Source organism: Pteropus alecto, unplaced genomic scaffold, assembly GCF_000325575.1.
Source record: "Pteropus alecto unplaced genomic scaffold, ASM32557v1 scaffold98, whole genome shotgun sequence".
NCBI lineage: Eukaryota > Metazoa > Chordata > Mammalia > Chiroptera > Pteropodidae > Pteropus > Pteropus alecto.
In genome coordinates this window covers 9,644,725-9,660,536 of record NW_006443570.1, presented here as the reverse complement: position 1 = coordinate 9,660,536, position 15,812 = coordinate 9,644,725, and the positions used below count along the sequence as shown (strand labels likewise).

The 15,812-nt window shown below is 39.5% G+C and overlaps 1 protein-coding gene across 1 annotated transcript in view; it reads right to left on the bottom strand.

Annotated features, from left to right (window-relative positions):
• Positions 1–15,812, bottom strand: part of ANKFN1 (ankyrin repeat and fibronectin type III domain containing 1) — a 330,895-nt gene that overhangs the window by 77,225 nt on the left and 237,858 nt on the right. Inside the window, exons 6-7 of the mRNA XM_015599115.1 lie at positions 6,082–6,276; positions 4,206–4,319 (exon numbers count right to left, since the gene is read on the bottom strand). Coding sequence (XP_015454601.1) covers positions 4,206–4,319; positions 6,082–6,276 — 309 coding nt within the window. The remainder of the gene's footprint in view (positions 1–4,205; positions 4,320–6,081; positions 6,277–15,812) is intronic.

The window sequence follows — 15,812 nt, the reverse complement described above, 5'->3', positions numbered from 1 at the left end:
TACAACCCTGTACTGTATTGTTTGAGGGTTAAAATTTTTCTCCCAAAAAAAGAAAATGCAAAAAAGCTATGCTTTATAAAACATATCTTAGTGGAGAAAGATTTTCAGGTGAATCACAAGATGGTTGGAAAGTAAACTGGCTGGATCCTGACAACTCGGCAACTAGGGGAGGTACTTAGGAGGACTAAGGCCACAAAGGCTGTCATGGCTGAGTGTTGCCTTTCTCTCACTCTCACTGGCCCTGCTGTTTATCCCCATCATACATTTAGTCACTCAACCCACTTCTACATTTTTACTCACAAGCAAAATATGTTAAATCACTGAGTTTCATTTCCTCTGGACATAACTTCTGCCTCTCCTAGTTGTTATCATCTGCAAACTTTTCGCTTTACTCCTGCCTAGACAGGCTAAATGAGGTTATAAATCTTTTTGCTTCATGGAATTATATCACTTCAATCTAGTAACGAGGGTAGCTACCTCATGCTTATGATGAGATTAATTTTTCAATTAATTAAACATGGAAAGTAATTATATTCTCTAATGCAGTGCATTTTTCTTGGTAGACCAATATCTTTCCAACTACAAGGTGTAGATGGAAAAAATAATAGAAGTCATAAAAATAATTTAAATAACTAAACAATGTGTATCCAAGCCCTACGAAATCAGGTTTTTCTTAGCTCTTATGGAATGATGGCCCAAGTGACCAAGTCATCAAGTTTGTACTATCATTATAAATGATCAACCCTGAGGGTTTTAATGTACAAATGGTGGACTCTCCCTCCTAGAAGCCGTAATGTTACCAGACATCTTCCTGGAAATCTTTGGCTTCCTCTCCTGAGAAAGAGATTGAAGGTGTTGGTTGGTAGAAGCAACCACCTGGTCTTTGCAGAAGCAGATACACTACCAGCTCCTGAAAGGTCCTGAAAACCTCTATAAGAAGGAATGCTTTTTAATTAAAAAAAAAAAAAATGCTACCAAATGATGAGCAGTTAAATAATTTACTATTACAAGCCTTTATAGAAAGGAATTAGGGTGGCGGTTTCTAATCAGTTAGGGAAACAAGGCAGGAAAAGAGGTGGGGAAGGGCACCGTCCAAACCAGGGTACTGCCCACACGCACTGGAGCACCTATTGCAGCATCTTGTAATTGGCAAACCCCAAAGTGTGACTGCTCCAAGGCCTGCTTTTTAAAAAGCCAGAAAATAATTCATCCTATGGATGGTAAACAGATGCCTTACTGCACCTGTTACAGGATACCTTCCTATCCACCCCAAACCTTGCAAAGAGCAGCAAAATAACTTTCGAAAATGTTTTCTCCTTTGGGCCTGCAGAGAAATGACATACGTTCTGCAAATGAGAGCATCAGGCACATTATCCAAGGCAGCGAGGAGAGACTGTGGAACGAGAGTTCTGGTGATTATCCAAAGCATCTGAACTATAGTTTTGCTTTGTAAACTATGACAACTGGTGAGATGGGACCAAAAGAGCTCATTAAATTAGTGGAGAAAACACCTAAAAACAGACAGTAGCTCTCTTAGCCCCATTTTCCTGCATTCAGGGGAGCGGCAGGCAGAAAAATCCAGTGGGTCTCACCCTGAACTGTTTCCAGAGTTTTAAACTGGAATTGACACCTTTCATATCCAAGTTGTGATGGCAACTGGCTTGGTAGCCCCACCCCCACCCCGGGGCCTGAAGAAGACTTATAAAGAGATGCTCTTAAAAAGGTTTCTGAATATCAACAAACTCTTAAAAAACCCAACATGTTGATGAGTTGAGTGTAAACAAGTGAGAAACAGGGTTCAGATTTTCTTTCAAACACTGGCTCATGCATGAAGGGGGAAAACAACCAGTTGTCAAAATAGGCTTGAGGTTTTGCTGAACCCAGAAATTCTGGAGAACAGTGTGAGATGTTTTTGCCAGACCCTAAATACTGCAGGGTTAAGCCTTCTCTCTAACCAATTAGATAATTGTCGTTTCATCCCGCAGATTTCTCAATTGTTTTTTCTTCTTTTATAAAGCAAAGAAAATAATTAGTCTTGTCTCAGGGTAATTTTGCTAATATTTCCATAATTAAATAATTACTTCAACCCTGAATTAAAAACTGTCCTTCTGTCTCTGGGTACAGTAGGCCACCCGCTGTTTTAAATAACCCTTGAGCGTGGTCAGGTTAAGGACTCAATTTATGACCTTATAAATTAACATAAGGAAATCTACTCTGTAATGCAACAGACAATTCTATTCATAATGCTTAATTAATCTCCTCCAGTCAGTAACAGAACCCACTTGTGACCTTTCGTTTCAACCTCACCCAAATGCAAGTCTCCTGAGATGAGACTTGTTAATATGTGAATGCTGATAGAATTTTCTGACATCGTGGCCAAGTATTAACTAGCTGACAGTCTGGATAAATTAGCTCCTGATAGCTCACTAATCAAACGTAAGAAGAAAATGTCAAGTTGGACAGCGTTGATTAAACCCCTTCATCAAAACTCTGAGTGGAAGAGATGTAGAAAGAGAGGAAAATGCCCATGTCTGACATTGCCTGTGAACACTGGCTCTGAATTTTAGAAAGTCTTGGCAGATGAGACAACCAAGAGAAAGTGTCAGAACTGTAGCAAAGGATGGCTGTGAGAGGTCATTCTGGGTGGCTTCTTTTATCCGTTGTTGCTAGTATTCTCAGGCTGCCTTCTCTTAGACCCAAAGTGATAACCAACTCAAGGCTGTCTTACCCAAGTAAGGTATTATAAACAGAGAATGGACTTATCTAGAAGCACCTTAGGAAGCTCCGGAGTGTGGGCAGAGTTAATGTTTGCAGATATAGGAGGTTCTCCTGGCAACAAGCCCTGGGAGGGAGAAAGGAAGCACAAACACTACTTTTGTTGTGGCCCAAGGGAGCAACAGTACACAAAAATTCTGTGCTGTGGCCTGGCATCTTGGAATACACTTGCAGAGCTTTATCAGTTTTTAGAACTGTTCAGGGTATTTCCATATATCCTCATGAATCAGGAAAAGAGACTTCTTTCTTTTTTTTTGTCCGCCACATTCATACATCAACATAATGAGGTACTTCTGGCTCTGCCATGAGCCTTTAGACAAGTTTCTTAACATCATTGCCTTAGTTTCCTCATCTGCAAAATGGGAATCGTAACAGTACTTCATAAGGTTGTTGTGAAGCTTAAATAGAGTTAATATAAAGACTTTAAACAGTATCCAGCACATAGTAGGTGCCCTGTAAGCCTTGGCTGTTATGATAACATCTCTGAAATATCTTTCTCCTCTGGGCTCTCTCTTTTTTCTCCGTTGCTGGCTGTCATGACCTCTCTTCTGTATATCTTCCTAATTCATCTCCTTATTCTAAATCCACATGTCTTCCAATACTTCATACACAGTGTTGCCACTTAAATCTTTCAGTTCTCTGCTCTTGTCCTTACTAGTGGCCTGCAGAGTTCATCAAATAAAGCCTAAAATCCTTAGTCTTTATTTCAAGCCTCACCCTACTCTTAAAATCTCCTGACCCTAATTTCCCTCTAATCTTACATTTCCCTGCACCTTGGCACGAACGCTCTCCTTCCCTCCCTTGGAGCCACACTATTCTCTCTTTCTTCGACACATTCCTCTTATTCTTCTTTACTTATCTTAGCATGTTCTTGCTTTTATACCTGTGCTCACTGTTCTCTTCACTTAGAGTTTACTTTATCTTCTGGTTCAGAAGGCTAGACCCAAATGCCACCACCACCCTGGGGTCTTTCTGACCTCCAATGCACACTGTATCTGTTATTACTGGTTAAAAAAAAAAAATCCACAATGCTGGTTACCTGCTATTACAGCTATCAATTTATATGCCCCGCTATTTAGTATGTTCCAAATCCCAGCCTCTAAGCTCCTTGGATCCAGGCTGATTCTTCAGTGTGTACTACTCAGCCCTGTATCCATCCGTATGATACGCACAGAGCAGGCCCTATGCAAACAGGCTTGGGATATTAATATTAATTGAGGGGCTTAGAATGACAGCCTGGTCTTGTGGTTCATCCTTTCTGTGACTTATCACTCTATTCATGAGTGCCCGTGGAACTATTTCAACTCCAAAAGTAAATGGGATGAAAAAACAGCCTATTAGCAGGAAAACAAACAGAAAATGCACAACTGATCGCCAAACAATGGATTGTTTTTTAAGGAGCAATGAAAAAAATATCCGGAGCCCAGTACCTTTATATCTGGTCACTACAGCTGCGTTGACACTAAGAGGCTCTTGAAAGCTGACAGTGAGTGATGTGCTGCCGGTTACCGCGAGACAGACGTTGGTTGGCACCTCGGGGGCTCCTGGGACAGAAGGAAAAACATAAGGATCTTAACATAGGGAATCCTTTTCAAACAATGTTTTTGCCTTTTTGATGGATACCCTGAAACATATACTATGGAAACATTTGTTTGTAGAGCCTAATAGCTTTTGCTTTTGAACACTTTCATTAGAAGTCTCAATGGCCTTTATTTGTTGCCATCTTGGTCTTATTTGATCATTAGAACATCTTCCGAAGGGGTGCATAATACCAGTCAAGCCTTCCCAAAGTATTCTGGAGATCAGCTGGACCAGCGGAGAGGAGGCCAGAAAGTGTTAGCAGGAACCAACTTTGTAGATGGAGACCATTACATTTCATAAAGTACTTTCTTGTAAATCATTTCACTGGAGACTTTTTGCAACCCCATTGTGTAGAAAGGGCAAGTATAGCAACTGCTCTTTTAAGATGAGAAAGCTGCAGCCCAAAGAGGCCAAATTACTCATTTGAGAACATGATGAAGACATAGCTGGGATGAAAGCCATTGGCTTTGGATGCCAGATTCTGTGCTCTTCCCAGTATAGAATGTTAACTTGCCTCGCTCCCATGCTGCCTCCTATTACATCAAGTAGAACTTTTCTAAGAAAGAATTCATGGGCAAATACCATGTCTACTAACTTTAGGTTTTAAAAAGATTTCTGATGGTTTTGGTATTCCTTAACACCCAGAAGGTATTTGTTAATTTAGAACATTACAAGGAAAATGATATCAAGTCTAAAAATACGACTTCTAATATTCATCTGAATGAAGTACAATAGCAAATGCATTTACTAAAACAATTGCTTTTGTCTTTTTTTTTTATTAAAAAAAACCCAGCAAATATGTATCAGCATTGTTGAAGAGATTAATATTAAAAGCAACCTTTCATTAATGTTGCTTAAGCTATTTGCTTCAAGAGAAAGGATTAGGCCCAGTTTTGGTACTTAGTATACAGTACTACTTCAGAAACAAGATTTTCACTGCCTTTGATCTTTAGCACAGCTAAGGTTCCTGGAGCAGAGGCAGATAATTTCCAAACTAATGAACTGTCCTTTCCCTTATATTTAAAATTAAAATATAAGTTTTTGTTGTTTAAATAAGATTGCTTTTGGAATAAAAGTTTAGTATTTCACAAGTGTTTGAATTTTATATATTTTTTATATTGGAAGCTGCACTAAGCAGTACCTTCCAGGGCTAGTGAGTATTATCCAGAAACAAGGCTTTCTTAAATTAACAAAAAGAATTGGTAATGAGAATGGAAGTGTAGACAGAAGCGTAATTCATGCGTTGATTGACTGTTCTCTGTAGCCTGTATTAATCGAAGGTTGGTTTATATAAGTACTATATAAAAAACTGCAGTAGAGAGTTGAAAACAACTTAAACTTGAGCTTGAAGCAGAAACTGGACCAATAGGCAAACAAATATTTTTCCACCTCCACATACCAAAATATAGCCACTTAGGGCCTCAGACCATCCAGGTCATTAGGCATTAGTGCCTACTGGTGGAAAGTGCTAGATGACTATGACATGGTGGAGGGAGGCCAGCAGCACTGAAGCTTCATGGCTGTGGCCAGAGAACCTATCAAGAGCCAGAAAATCAAGCAAGACAAAAGATCCTTTTACAGCTTCTCAGAGCCCTTGCTCCAAATAGGCTGACAACGGCCATCCACAACCCTGTAGAGTTACAAAAAAATCAGTAAAAGAAGGCCTGGCTGTCTCAAGTCAAGGTTTGGGCTATTTAAATGTAGAAGTCCTCTGCTTATACTCACTGGCATGTTCAAAGCCTGTTTTCATGCGTCTGTAGAGCCGATACCTCCACTCCCAAGCTTTTAGCTGTTTTTCTTTCTCTGTGTTGTCCAGACTGAATCCTTCATTCTCCACCTGAGCGGAGAGTTCGCTCACCCTCTCCTGGGCTTCCTGCACCAGAGTGTTGAGGTGCATCGCTCGGCTTTCCAGGCTGACAACTGAAGGGAAAGAAATGGGATGACTCCTTTGTCTTTCTGGGGAAATGCAGCTTCACCAGCAGGATATCTAAGAATCTACTCTGTTTTGAAAAATACCTGGTGACAGTGGGATCTATGTCCATTATTAACATCTTGTTATGATAAGGTCTAATTAGTGACATTTACAACTAGATTAAATGGTAAATCTCTCAAATTAAGATGTTCCCATTGCCCTCTGACCTTCTCGCCACACACATACCCCACATAGCTGCTTAGCGCAGTTAATTAGAATTCCACCATCAAGTATCCATGAAGACCACTTCCAAGCAGATTGCACGCATTTGTTTTTATGATCTTCAGAGGAACAAACACTTAAGGGCAAAAGCTCTGTAGGGCAAGGAAGGCCCTAGGAAAATTCATCAACGAGGCAAGCCGTATTCTGCCAAAGTTGTTTGTTCTTTTTTTTTTTTTTTTTTGGTAGAACCTGATTCAAATTTTCTGCTGTTATCACTTTCTGCCCAGCTCACAGACATTTTCGTATGTGTGTCTTAGTGGCATAAATCTCTTAGTATCAATCCATTCATTGCTATCGAAGTATTCTAATAATGCAGACACAGTAGGGCTAGTGACTTCTGATGGCTGGATGACTTGACATTGGTCTTTGGTTGTGGTCTGACTATAGGAAAGGTCTCCAGAGATGCCCAGGCCCAAGAGAGCAAGTTCTACTAGATTCTCTTGCCAGGAGAGGTTGTAAAGCATTTTCCTGTTTTGCCCAATGCATGATCATCTGTATTCGATTCACATCATGTTGTTTGCCCAACCCACCATTGTGTGAGTGAACATTCATGTCAATGAGAGATGGTTTCACATCTGTGTCAGGCTGGGAGGCTGCTTCTTGTGGTGGCTCTCATGCATGTGAGGGCCTGCCTAGGTGGTCACTAGGTCACTTCAGAGGAGCCCTTCCTGATTAGTGATAAACAAGAGAAGACAGCCTCAGCATGGACCTGTGGTAGGGGATCAAATAATAAAACAGATCAGAATAAGTTGGCAGATCTGTTGCCAATTCATTGGACACTCTCCGTGACCAAAACAGTATTTCCCCCTAGTGGGTGGGAAAGAAATCCAGTCATTTCATTCTTCTAATTAAGGGGGAAAATGTTATGAAGATAACTCAAGTGAAAATTTGTTAGCTCTATTTTGAAATGGAAATTAGGTGGTTATATATTCATATTCTCTGTGTTCATAGGCATGTTTGCATTAATTACAGGAAATGAATACTAATTTATTATTGCCCCTGCTCACCATCAGTCTAAATTTATTTACAGATGAGGTCAATGAAAAATTAGTTGGGTCTTTTTTTCTTTTTCTTTCTTTCTTTCTTCTTTCTTTTTCAAGTCGCTGTTTAGAACACTCAGGACTGTGTTTTGCTGCAGATTTGTCATGGTTAATGAATGTTGCTGTAGCAGTCAATCATGTACTCTAAATACTGTCACAGTTTTTTTTTAAAGCCTCAGTCATGAGCCATGACAGAAAAATAAACAAATAAATATAAAGCTAAAAAACTCTTTCACTGAGCAGCTACACTATGCAGAATCCCCCGGGAAGGCTAAAGGAGGCCAGAATAAATGATAATATAAGTGCTGTGGACGTAGGGAAGCAATGATGGTGTATGAACACGGAGGTTCTGGAGAAAAAAATACACATACACACACGCGGGCGCATACTCCAGTGGAAAAATTGGCAATATTAGTAGCCTCAAGGTGCAATTTCCTGGAGCAGTGAGATTGACAAGTCAGTACTAAATGCTGTTAATTTAACTAACTTCAGATTAATGGTAGAGTCTGCTATGACTGAAGCCCGCAAACACAGTCTCATTATAGCCTTGCTGGGAAGGTCCTAAATATAGGCATTGACAGTTTAAAACAAATTCGTATACATTTGTGTATTTTTAGACATAGGTTAGGCGTCAGAGTTTGTGTCACAGTTTTCAGGTTGATTAATTGACCCAGTAACTACACCCTCTACCCACTCCCCCCTCCCTCTTCCAGTCCAAATTATAGAGAAAATGGGGGAATTGTCCTTGCTAGGTCATTCAGTGAGCTTTTTATTGTAAGCCTCATGTTTGAATTGCATGCATGCGTCAACACTTGGGTGATAGACACATGATTTATAAAAATAAATTTTTCTAATACTATGAAATCCCCCCTATTAATTTTTATATCCACAACAGTTATTACTGGTGTGAATTCCAGGTGGCATTTCAGATGGACAGCTATGCTTGGCTCCGCCTGAAATTTCTCCTGCTTTCTCTAGCACAACATGTTTTGTTTCTAGACTTTTCTTTTCCTTCTAGGCTATAGGCTTGATGCTATTTGAGTTGTAAGGGTGAAGGGATTCTACATCTTTCAGGTAAAGCATTTTGCCTCTTCATAGACTAACAAAGAAGATCCACAGATTTTTATAGCCAGTTAAGTTTTCCATGATCATCTAGATCCCTACACTTCTCAAGCTGGGATACCTGTAGCATGGCGTAATATGGTGGTGGTGTTGGTGGGTGCAGTGAGCATCTCTGAAGCCACAGAATGGATATGTGCATCTTCCTGGAGCATCAAATTTTCCATATAGATTTCGGTTAAAGCACATTACTTAGAAATTAAAATGAATACTTCTATTACAGAGGAACATGGAAAAACTTCCCCCAAATCGAAGATTTTTTTTTTTTTAAAGGAAATGTTATAAGAGAAATCTTTTCTTTTTTTTCTTTTTTCTGTGGTAGGGGATCAGGTAAGTCCCCAGGAACCCTTGGGAATATCCTCACTTGCCTCTGTTAGAGGTAATTCCATGCATGAGTTGGAGAGGCATGACTGAGCAAGTGGTTTCCAGCCATTTCACCAAGCAAAACTTTTATTATTTTTTTCCTATGGATTTTTTAATAGCTTAATAAAACACTCTTTTTTGAAAGATTTTCTTTATTGACTACCAAATCAACTGACTTATAAATTAATCATTTTCTCCCTGTTATTAATGACCTATATAACTGCCAATAGAAGTATCCATTCAGTATGAGATAATCAACCTAACAAACATGGTTAATATATTTTAAGCGAAAACAAGTAAAAATGATAATTATATTAGACTGTGTAGTTTCATCTTGAGTAATGAAGTGGTAGGTTAGGCTTTTTGACCCCTCTGGGAGCCCCATTCCTATTTTTGCCGCCCTAGGATGAGAACTTTTTCAAATTCCTTATTTTACGATGAAGAAACTGAGGCCCAGGGAGGCGGGATGATTATCCAAGATTTTCTTAAACACCTTAAAAAAACGTAGCGAACTTGCTCTAAACCAAAAGGGATGCAAATGAACCTATTATTTATGTACTGCAGTTTTATAGTCCCTGTCTATTTGTCACCAGATTGCTGAACTCATTGTGGCTGGTTGGCCGGTCTGTGTCTATTTTATGGTTGACTTTCCTGCCCATCCACTTCTCTTATTCTTGGATCCATTGCCCTTTCACTTTCACACTCTGGATAGTTCCCCCTTAAGTCCAGAACTCCTGGATTCATTTTCAAGGTTTTGTCTTTTCTCTCTTATTGCAGCGGATCCCATCTCCAGCCAAGCAACTATATAGCAAGCACAATAGAGGGTCTGTGAGTGTGGTGAGCAGTCGGGCTGAGGCAAGACCGCTCGCTCGGCAGCTCCTGAAATTGGCTTCATGCTATTGTGGTGTTTAATTATCAACAGCATTTCTATCACCCAGTGTTTCTGAGTGGGTATTTGTTATAAGACCTGCCTAGCTAATTAGCTACAGGGTGGGAGTATGGGGAGGGGTGGGCGCTTGGTGTTCAAAGAATACAATTACAGTTACTGTTTAAATTCTGAGATAAATAATGATCAGACTGAGTGGATTTTCTTCACGATCAGAATCTAACCTACAGATCACCAACCACTTACTTGCCTTACTATTTCTTAATTTCCTCCTTGCCCTACAGTAAGTGAATTTGGGCCCAACTGATAATTGCTTAAGAGCTTGAAAATTTAATGAGGGTAAAATATAAACTAATTTTAATTGTTAATTGAGTCTTTTAGGGAACAATTCATTTAGCTTGCTTGAAAAAAAAAAAAAAAGAATACATTTGCCCATTACTAATGATATGCCATTTTATAATTCAGCAGTAACTTTCTATTGTTATTAGAATTTTTTGTTTGTTTTTATTGTTGGGAAAAACAAGGCATTGAGACAAGCATTTCATCTCAGTGTTCGAAGGATCCTTAAAACCAGCCTTAGGCGCCTTTTCCTATGGTGCCCCTGGTCTTGTATGATTTCCTCCATGAAGGGAACTCACCAAGGTAGCCTAGTCTATTTCTCTAAATTTTAACTTAAAAGAGTTTACTTTAATTTTAAAGAGTTTCCTTATCCTGAGCTGAAATCTACTCTTATTTCCAAAGTGGAGATAAGGTGCTAAAAGGGATTTGGGGTCTTATAGATCAGCGGTCCCCAACCTCTTTGGCACCAGGTGCCGGTGCTCCTATGAGAATCTAATGGCTGATGATCTGAAGTGGAGCCGAGGCGATGATGCTAGCGGTGGGGAGCGGCTGCAAATACAGATGAAGCTGCATTCTCTCATTTGCCGCTCACCTCCTGTTGTGTGGCCCGGTTCCTAACAGGCCACGGACTGGTACCAGTCTGCGGTACCAGGGGTTGAGGATCCCTGTTATAGATCAGGCTCTGCCCCTTATGAATGTATGACCCAAACCAGTTATACTGCTATCTTGAGTCCAAGTGTCTCATCTCTAAAAATGGCACAATAACAGCACCTGTCTCATAAGTTGTGATAGTCTTTACAGAGAAGGCTCTCAATTATTGGAGGTTTATATTATTATTATACCCATTGGTCTGTGTTTGTTATGTTTTTTTATAGGCACAAAAAATAAATCAAATAGTTGTTTTTATAAAATAGTGTTGTGGTATTAAAAAATAATAATTTTTGCCCTAGATAAAAATTTTATGTTGCAGCTACCATTCAGAAATATGTTATATACGAAATGGTGTCAATTTCAACCCTATCTGTTACTTCAAAGGAGAAAACAAGGTCACTTAGGTATAAACCTTGCATTGTAAGCTAATATCCTCTGGGCAACAAAGAATAGCAGTTAATAAAATTTATCTTTGCTGATCATAAGTGACAACCTTCTAAGAACCTCCCAACTGACTTGTTTTCAGGTAGGAACGTCAAAAGAAATGATATAGAGGTATTCCAATAATTAAATGTTTTTAATTCAAACATTCTCTTACCAGAAAAACTCAGATCATAAGTTTCAATTTACCTGTCTTGCTAAGGTTCAGGACTCAGAATTCACTTTGGCTTCACTTATTTCCAAGGACTTTGAGAGTTCAGGTTCCAAAAATATTTTAGAGATTTGGAGATTAAAGGTTTCATTTTAATTACTGTGGCACTTTCTTCTTCTAGAACTCATTACACCCTGGACAGGGGGCTCTGGAATCTTTTTTGTCTGCTTTTCCCCCAGCAGAATGTAGATTTACAAGCTCCATATTCTATAGTTTAGGTTGTAATTGTGGTTCTTTCTTTAAGAAACCAGAGCCACTGACACAGAGAGGAACTTTCTGCCTGTCTCCCAAACTCCAAGGGGTAAATGGACATTTTCTCTAAAACCAATATGCAAAACACTTGAAGAAATTATTTAGGAAATACAAAGCAGATCACCCAATGATGTCACAGGGAGCTTAACTATGAAATAAGGTATCTGTATCTTCTGCTAATTTTTCAGTGCTATCTGATAGAACTATAGTGTAAGCCACATTATTTTAAATTTCCTAGTAGTGACATTAAAAAGCCAAAGGAAATAGGTGAAATTAATTATAATATATTTTAGTTAACTCAATAGATCCAAAATATTATTTTAATATGTAATCAATATTAAATTAATAAGGAGAATAATATATATTGTATATGTTACTGAAGCCTTGAAAATTTAGTGTAAATGTTACATTTAGAACACACATTTTGGACTGGACACATTTCAAGTACCCAATAGTCATATGTGGCTAGTGGCTCCTAGCTTTAGAACGTAATATTCTATGAACTTTAAAAAGTGCTTTTACAACACAAACTATACAACAGAAGGGTGAAATATTTAAATTCTTTACTTACTAGAAACTCTTGAGTTATTTTATTTTGATTTTGAGAGTTATACTGGCCAATAATTTTTTGACCATTTATAGTATGCCAGGGAAATGTTTTAAAGCTATTATTACATTTAATTCTCAACAATCTTAGACAGGTCGTAGGGTATCCAGCTTCCAAGAGAATCCCAGTGATCTCTGTCTCCTGGAATTCATACCCTTCTACACTATACCAGATTTGGTCTGTGTGATCAACAAGATGCAGGAGAAATGATAATATGTCTTTTTTGAGATTAGGATATAAAAGACACTGTTGCTGCCAGCTTGGTTGGTCTCTCCCTCCGCCCCCATCGCATCATTTGCCCTGGGGGAAGCCAGCTGCTATGTCAGGGAGCAGGCCTACTGAGAGGCCCGTGCAGCAAGGAACACAAGTCTCTTGTCAACAGTCACTCTCAGTAAGCTTGGAAGTGGATCTTCTAAATCAGTCGAAGCTTAAGAGGCTAGGAATGGTTATGTTGCAAGAATTCAAGGCCGGGGACCTAATGATGAGTATGTGTGCACACACGTGTGTGTTGGTGGGTTATCAAAGATATCTTCAAACTTTATCTATAATCTTTTATTTTTTTTGACAGGGAGAATATATTCTGTATTGTATGTATATTTAAAAATCAAAAAGAAAAGAATGAAAAGATAATTATTAACTTGCAGAGCAGGTGACTAACTTAGGCTGTGGTTACCTGATGTCTAAATAATTATTTGGAAACATAAGAAAAGATCACTTAATGTTTAGTAAAATAATTCCTTTCGAAATAAATAATATACATATACCCTTAAAAAGAAGTAGCCTTGGGATTCATTCAATTCAGTTAAACTCATTCATTGAGAGTCTGCTGCTTGCTAGGGACATGGTGATTAATGGGGCAGACAAGTTCTGCTCATGTGGAGTTTACATTCTAACTTAGTGGAGATGGGAAATAAGTATGTAAAAACACTGAGAAAAATGTATAGTAATAAGTGCTATGTAGAAAATTAAACTAAAGTGATGTGATTAAATTAAAATGAAAATAAAGGGACTTTAGCCTTTGGATTTGGTGGCCAGAGAAAACCTCTGTTGAAGATGTGACATTGAAGCTGAAAGAAGGGGTTGACCATGTAATGATCAAGATTTAAAGCATTCAAGCATTCCAAGAATAGGAAATAGCAGATACGAAGGCCCTCTGGTAAGACAGCGTGACACACTGAAGGGACAGAATGGAGGCTGGTGGGGCTGGCATATCGTGGATGAGGGGCGAGCAGCATGAGATGAGGTTTGAGGAGCAGGTCTGTAAGTCAGGGTGGGGGTTTGTCTGTCTATTTTAATGAAGCAGATAAAAATATCTGGGGATCATTCTAGAGATGTGCCTAAGGCTTGTTCTTTACATATTCTTAATAGTTGCAAATCTTCGTCCTTTGAGGGTGGATTTGATTTCAGGAAACCTCTCTAAATCAAGCCTGGTGAACATGGAGGGTGATGACGCTGGGCAATGCTGTTTTGGAACAAAAATCAGGTGTGACTCTAAGCAACGAGTCAGATTTTCTCATAAACTGGCTCTGAGGACAAATCCAAAAGTGTTTGGAGCAATGGCAGCACTGTTGGAGCAAGTGTGGGGTCTCCCATGAGGACCATGTTAAAGGATAACATTCGTTTGGATTGTAGACTTTCTGGTGTGTTTGTTTACATAAAGCCAGCCTCATTAGTTTATAGTCACACCTCTTAGACGGGCCCTGAACCAGTCCCAGCACCAGCACGAACCCTCGACTATTGCAGAACCCAGTGGTGCATCCTGACAAGTCTGCCAAAATTGTAACATTGGCGTCCGTGCCATACTCAAATGACAGTTACTCTGCAATTCCATTTTATGAAGTAGCTGAACATAACTAATTCTCGGTGACATTTCCTAGTTCCATAGGCAGTATCCGAGAGAACGTGAGAGAGAGAGGAGAGGCTCTGGAGAGAAGGGAGGAATCTGCTCTAGGAAAGGGCAGAAAGACTGAAAGTGAGGAACATCCCACCGTTCTTACCTCCATATTATTAAACAGTGTAAAAACAAAAACAGGCTATATCTACAACCAAATTCTACAACAGTGCCTGGAAAATAACAACAGCAGCAGCAACAACAAAAGGTACCTCAAAGTATAAACTGCTGGAAGACTTCAAGGTTTTCTCTACACACTGTGCGTGCACTACATACAAAATGTATGTGTATATGTGTGCTAAAATTCAACATCTGCTATTCCCGCCAGCTGAAGACAAGGCTTAAAATTACAACTGAAAATTTCTGAGCACCTACTATGTGCCAGGTACTAGGATCAAAAGATGAGAAAAAAATCCACGTGAGTGACCAGATTTGCACATGGCAGGTATCCAAAAAGAACTAGCTTCTTTATGGTTACTGTTTACAGAGTCTACATGATGCCAAATAAATGGCAGCCTCAGAAAGGCAAGGACTTCACTGATGATTCAGCAAATTCCTCCTGGAGACTGTTAAACCGTGATTTGAGGGTGGGGGCAGGATATGAGTTAGTCAGAATAAGGGAGGGGTTTATGACTTGAGACTCTCCCATATGGTGACAAGTCTTACTCAGGTAGCAGATGTTCAGCTGAGCAGGAGTCATGGTGACTGGGATACGAATGGATGAAACAAAGGCATAACCCCCGGGTGTCCTGAGGTGCCTCTGTACGTTAGCTTTCCTAACTCCAGTCCTTTCAGATTCTGTGCCTATTTCCTGAGCTCAGCACATCGGTCTGAGAAGATGTTCTTGGGATTCTACTTTAATAAGGACTGATGTTTTCTTCTAGAAGGAATGAATACTAACTACTTTGGGCTGCTTCCCTAAAGGTGGGAGGAACAGAAAAAAGTTGCTGGATAAAGATAGTACATTCATCTAATGAACAGGTTGGGGTGCTGTATATATTTAACCTTGGGGCAGTATACAAGTTTGGGTGGCCACTTCTGGGACTTCCTCTATGAATAAGGAAATGTGCCTGGTGAGTTTCAAGTGTGTTTATAAAAAACACTTCCATGTAGTTCTATGATTGAGGGGCTAGAGACTGGAACACAGGTCTGACCAATGGCTTAGGAGTTAAGACCCTAAACTCATGTGTGTCTTTGCGATTCCCGTTATAAAATAGGGGAGGTTACAGAGGACTTTCTTCTGAGTTGTATTACGATCCCTGGTTGGCGTGGTGGAAAGAGTACTGGGCTAGTTTTCAGAAGGGAGCACATGGGGGAAGGGAAGACAGAACACTAACCCTATTAGAAACCCTGCACTCTGCTGTGAAATACTTGACAGGCGTTAGAAGAGGAGCAGATGGAGAGTCAGGGAAGGAAGGATTTGAGCATCTGTGGTGTGATAGTCAGTGTGTTAATGTTTTTC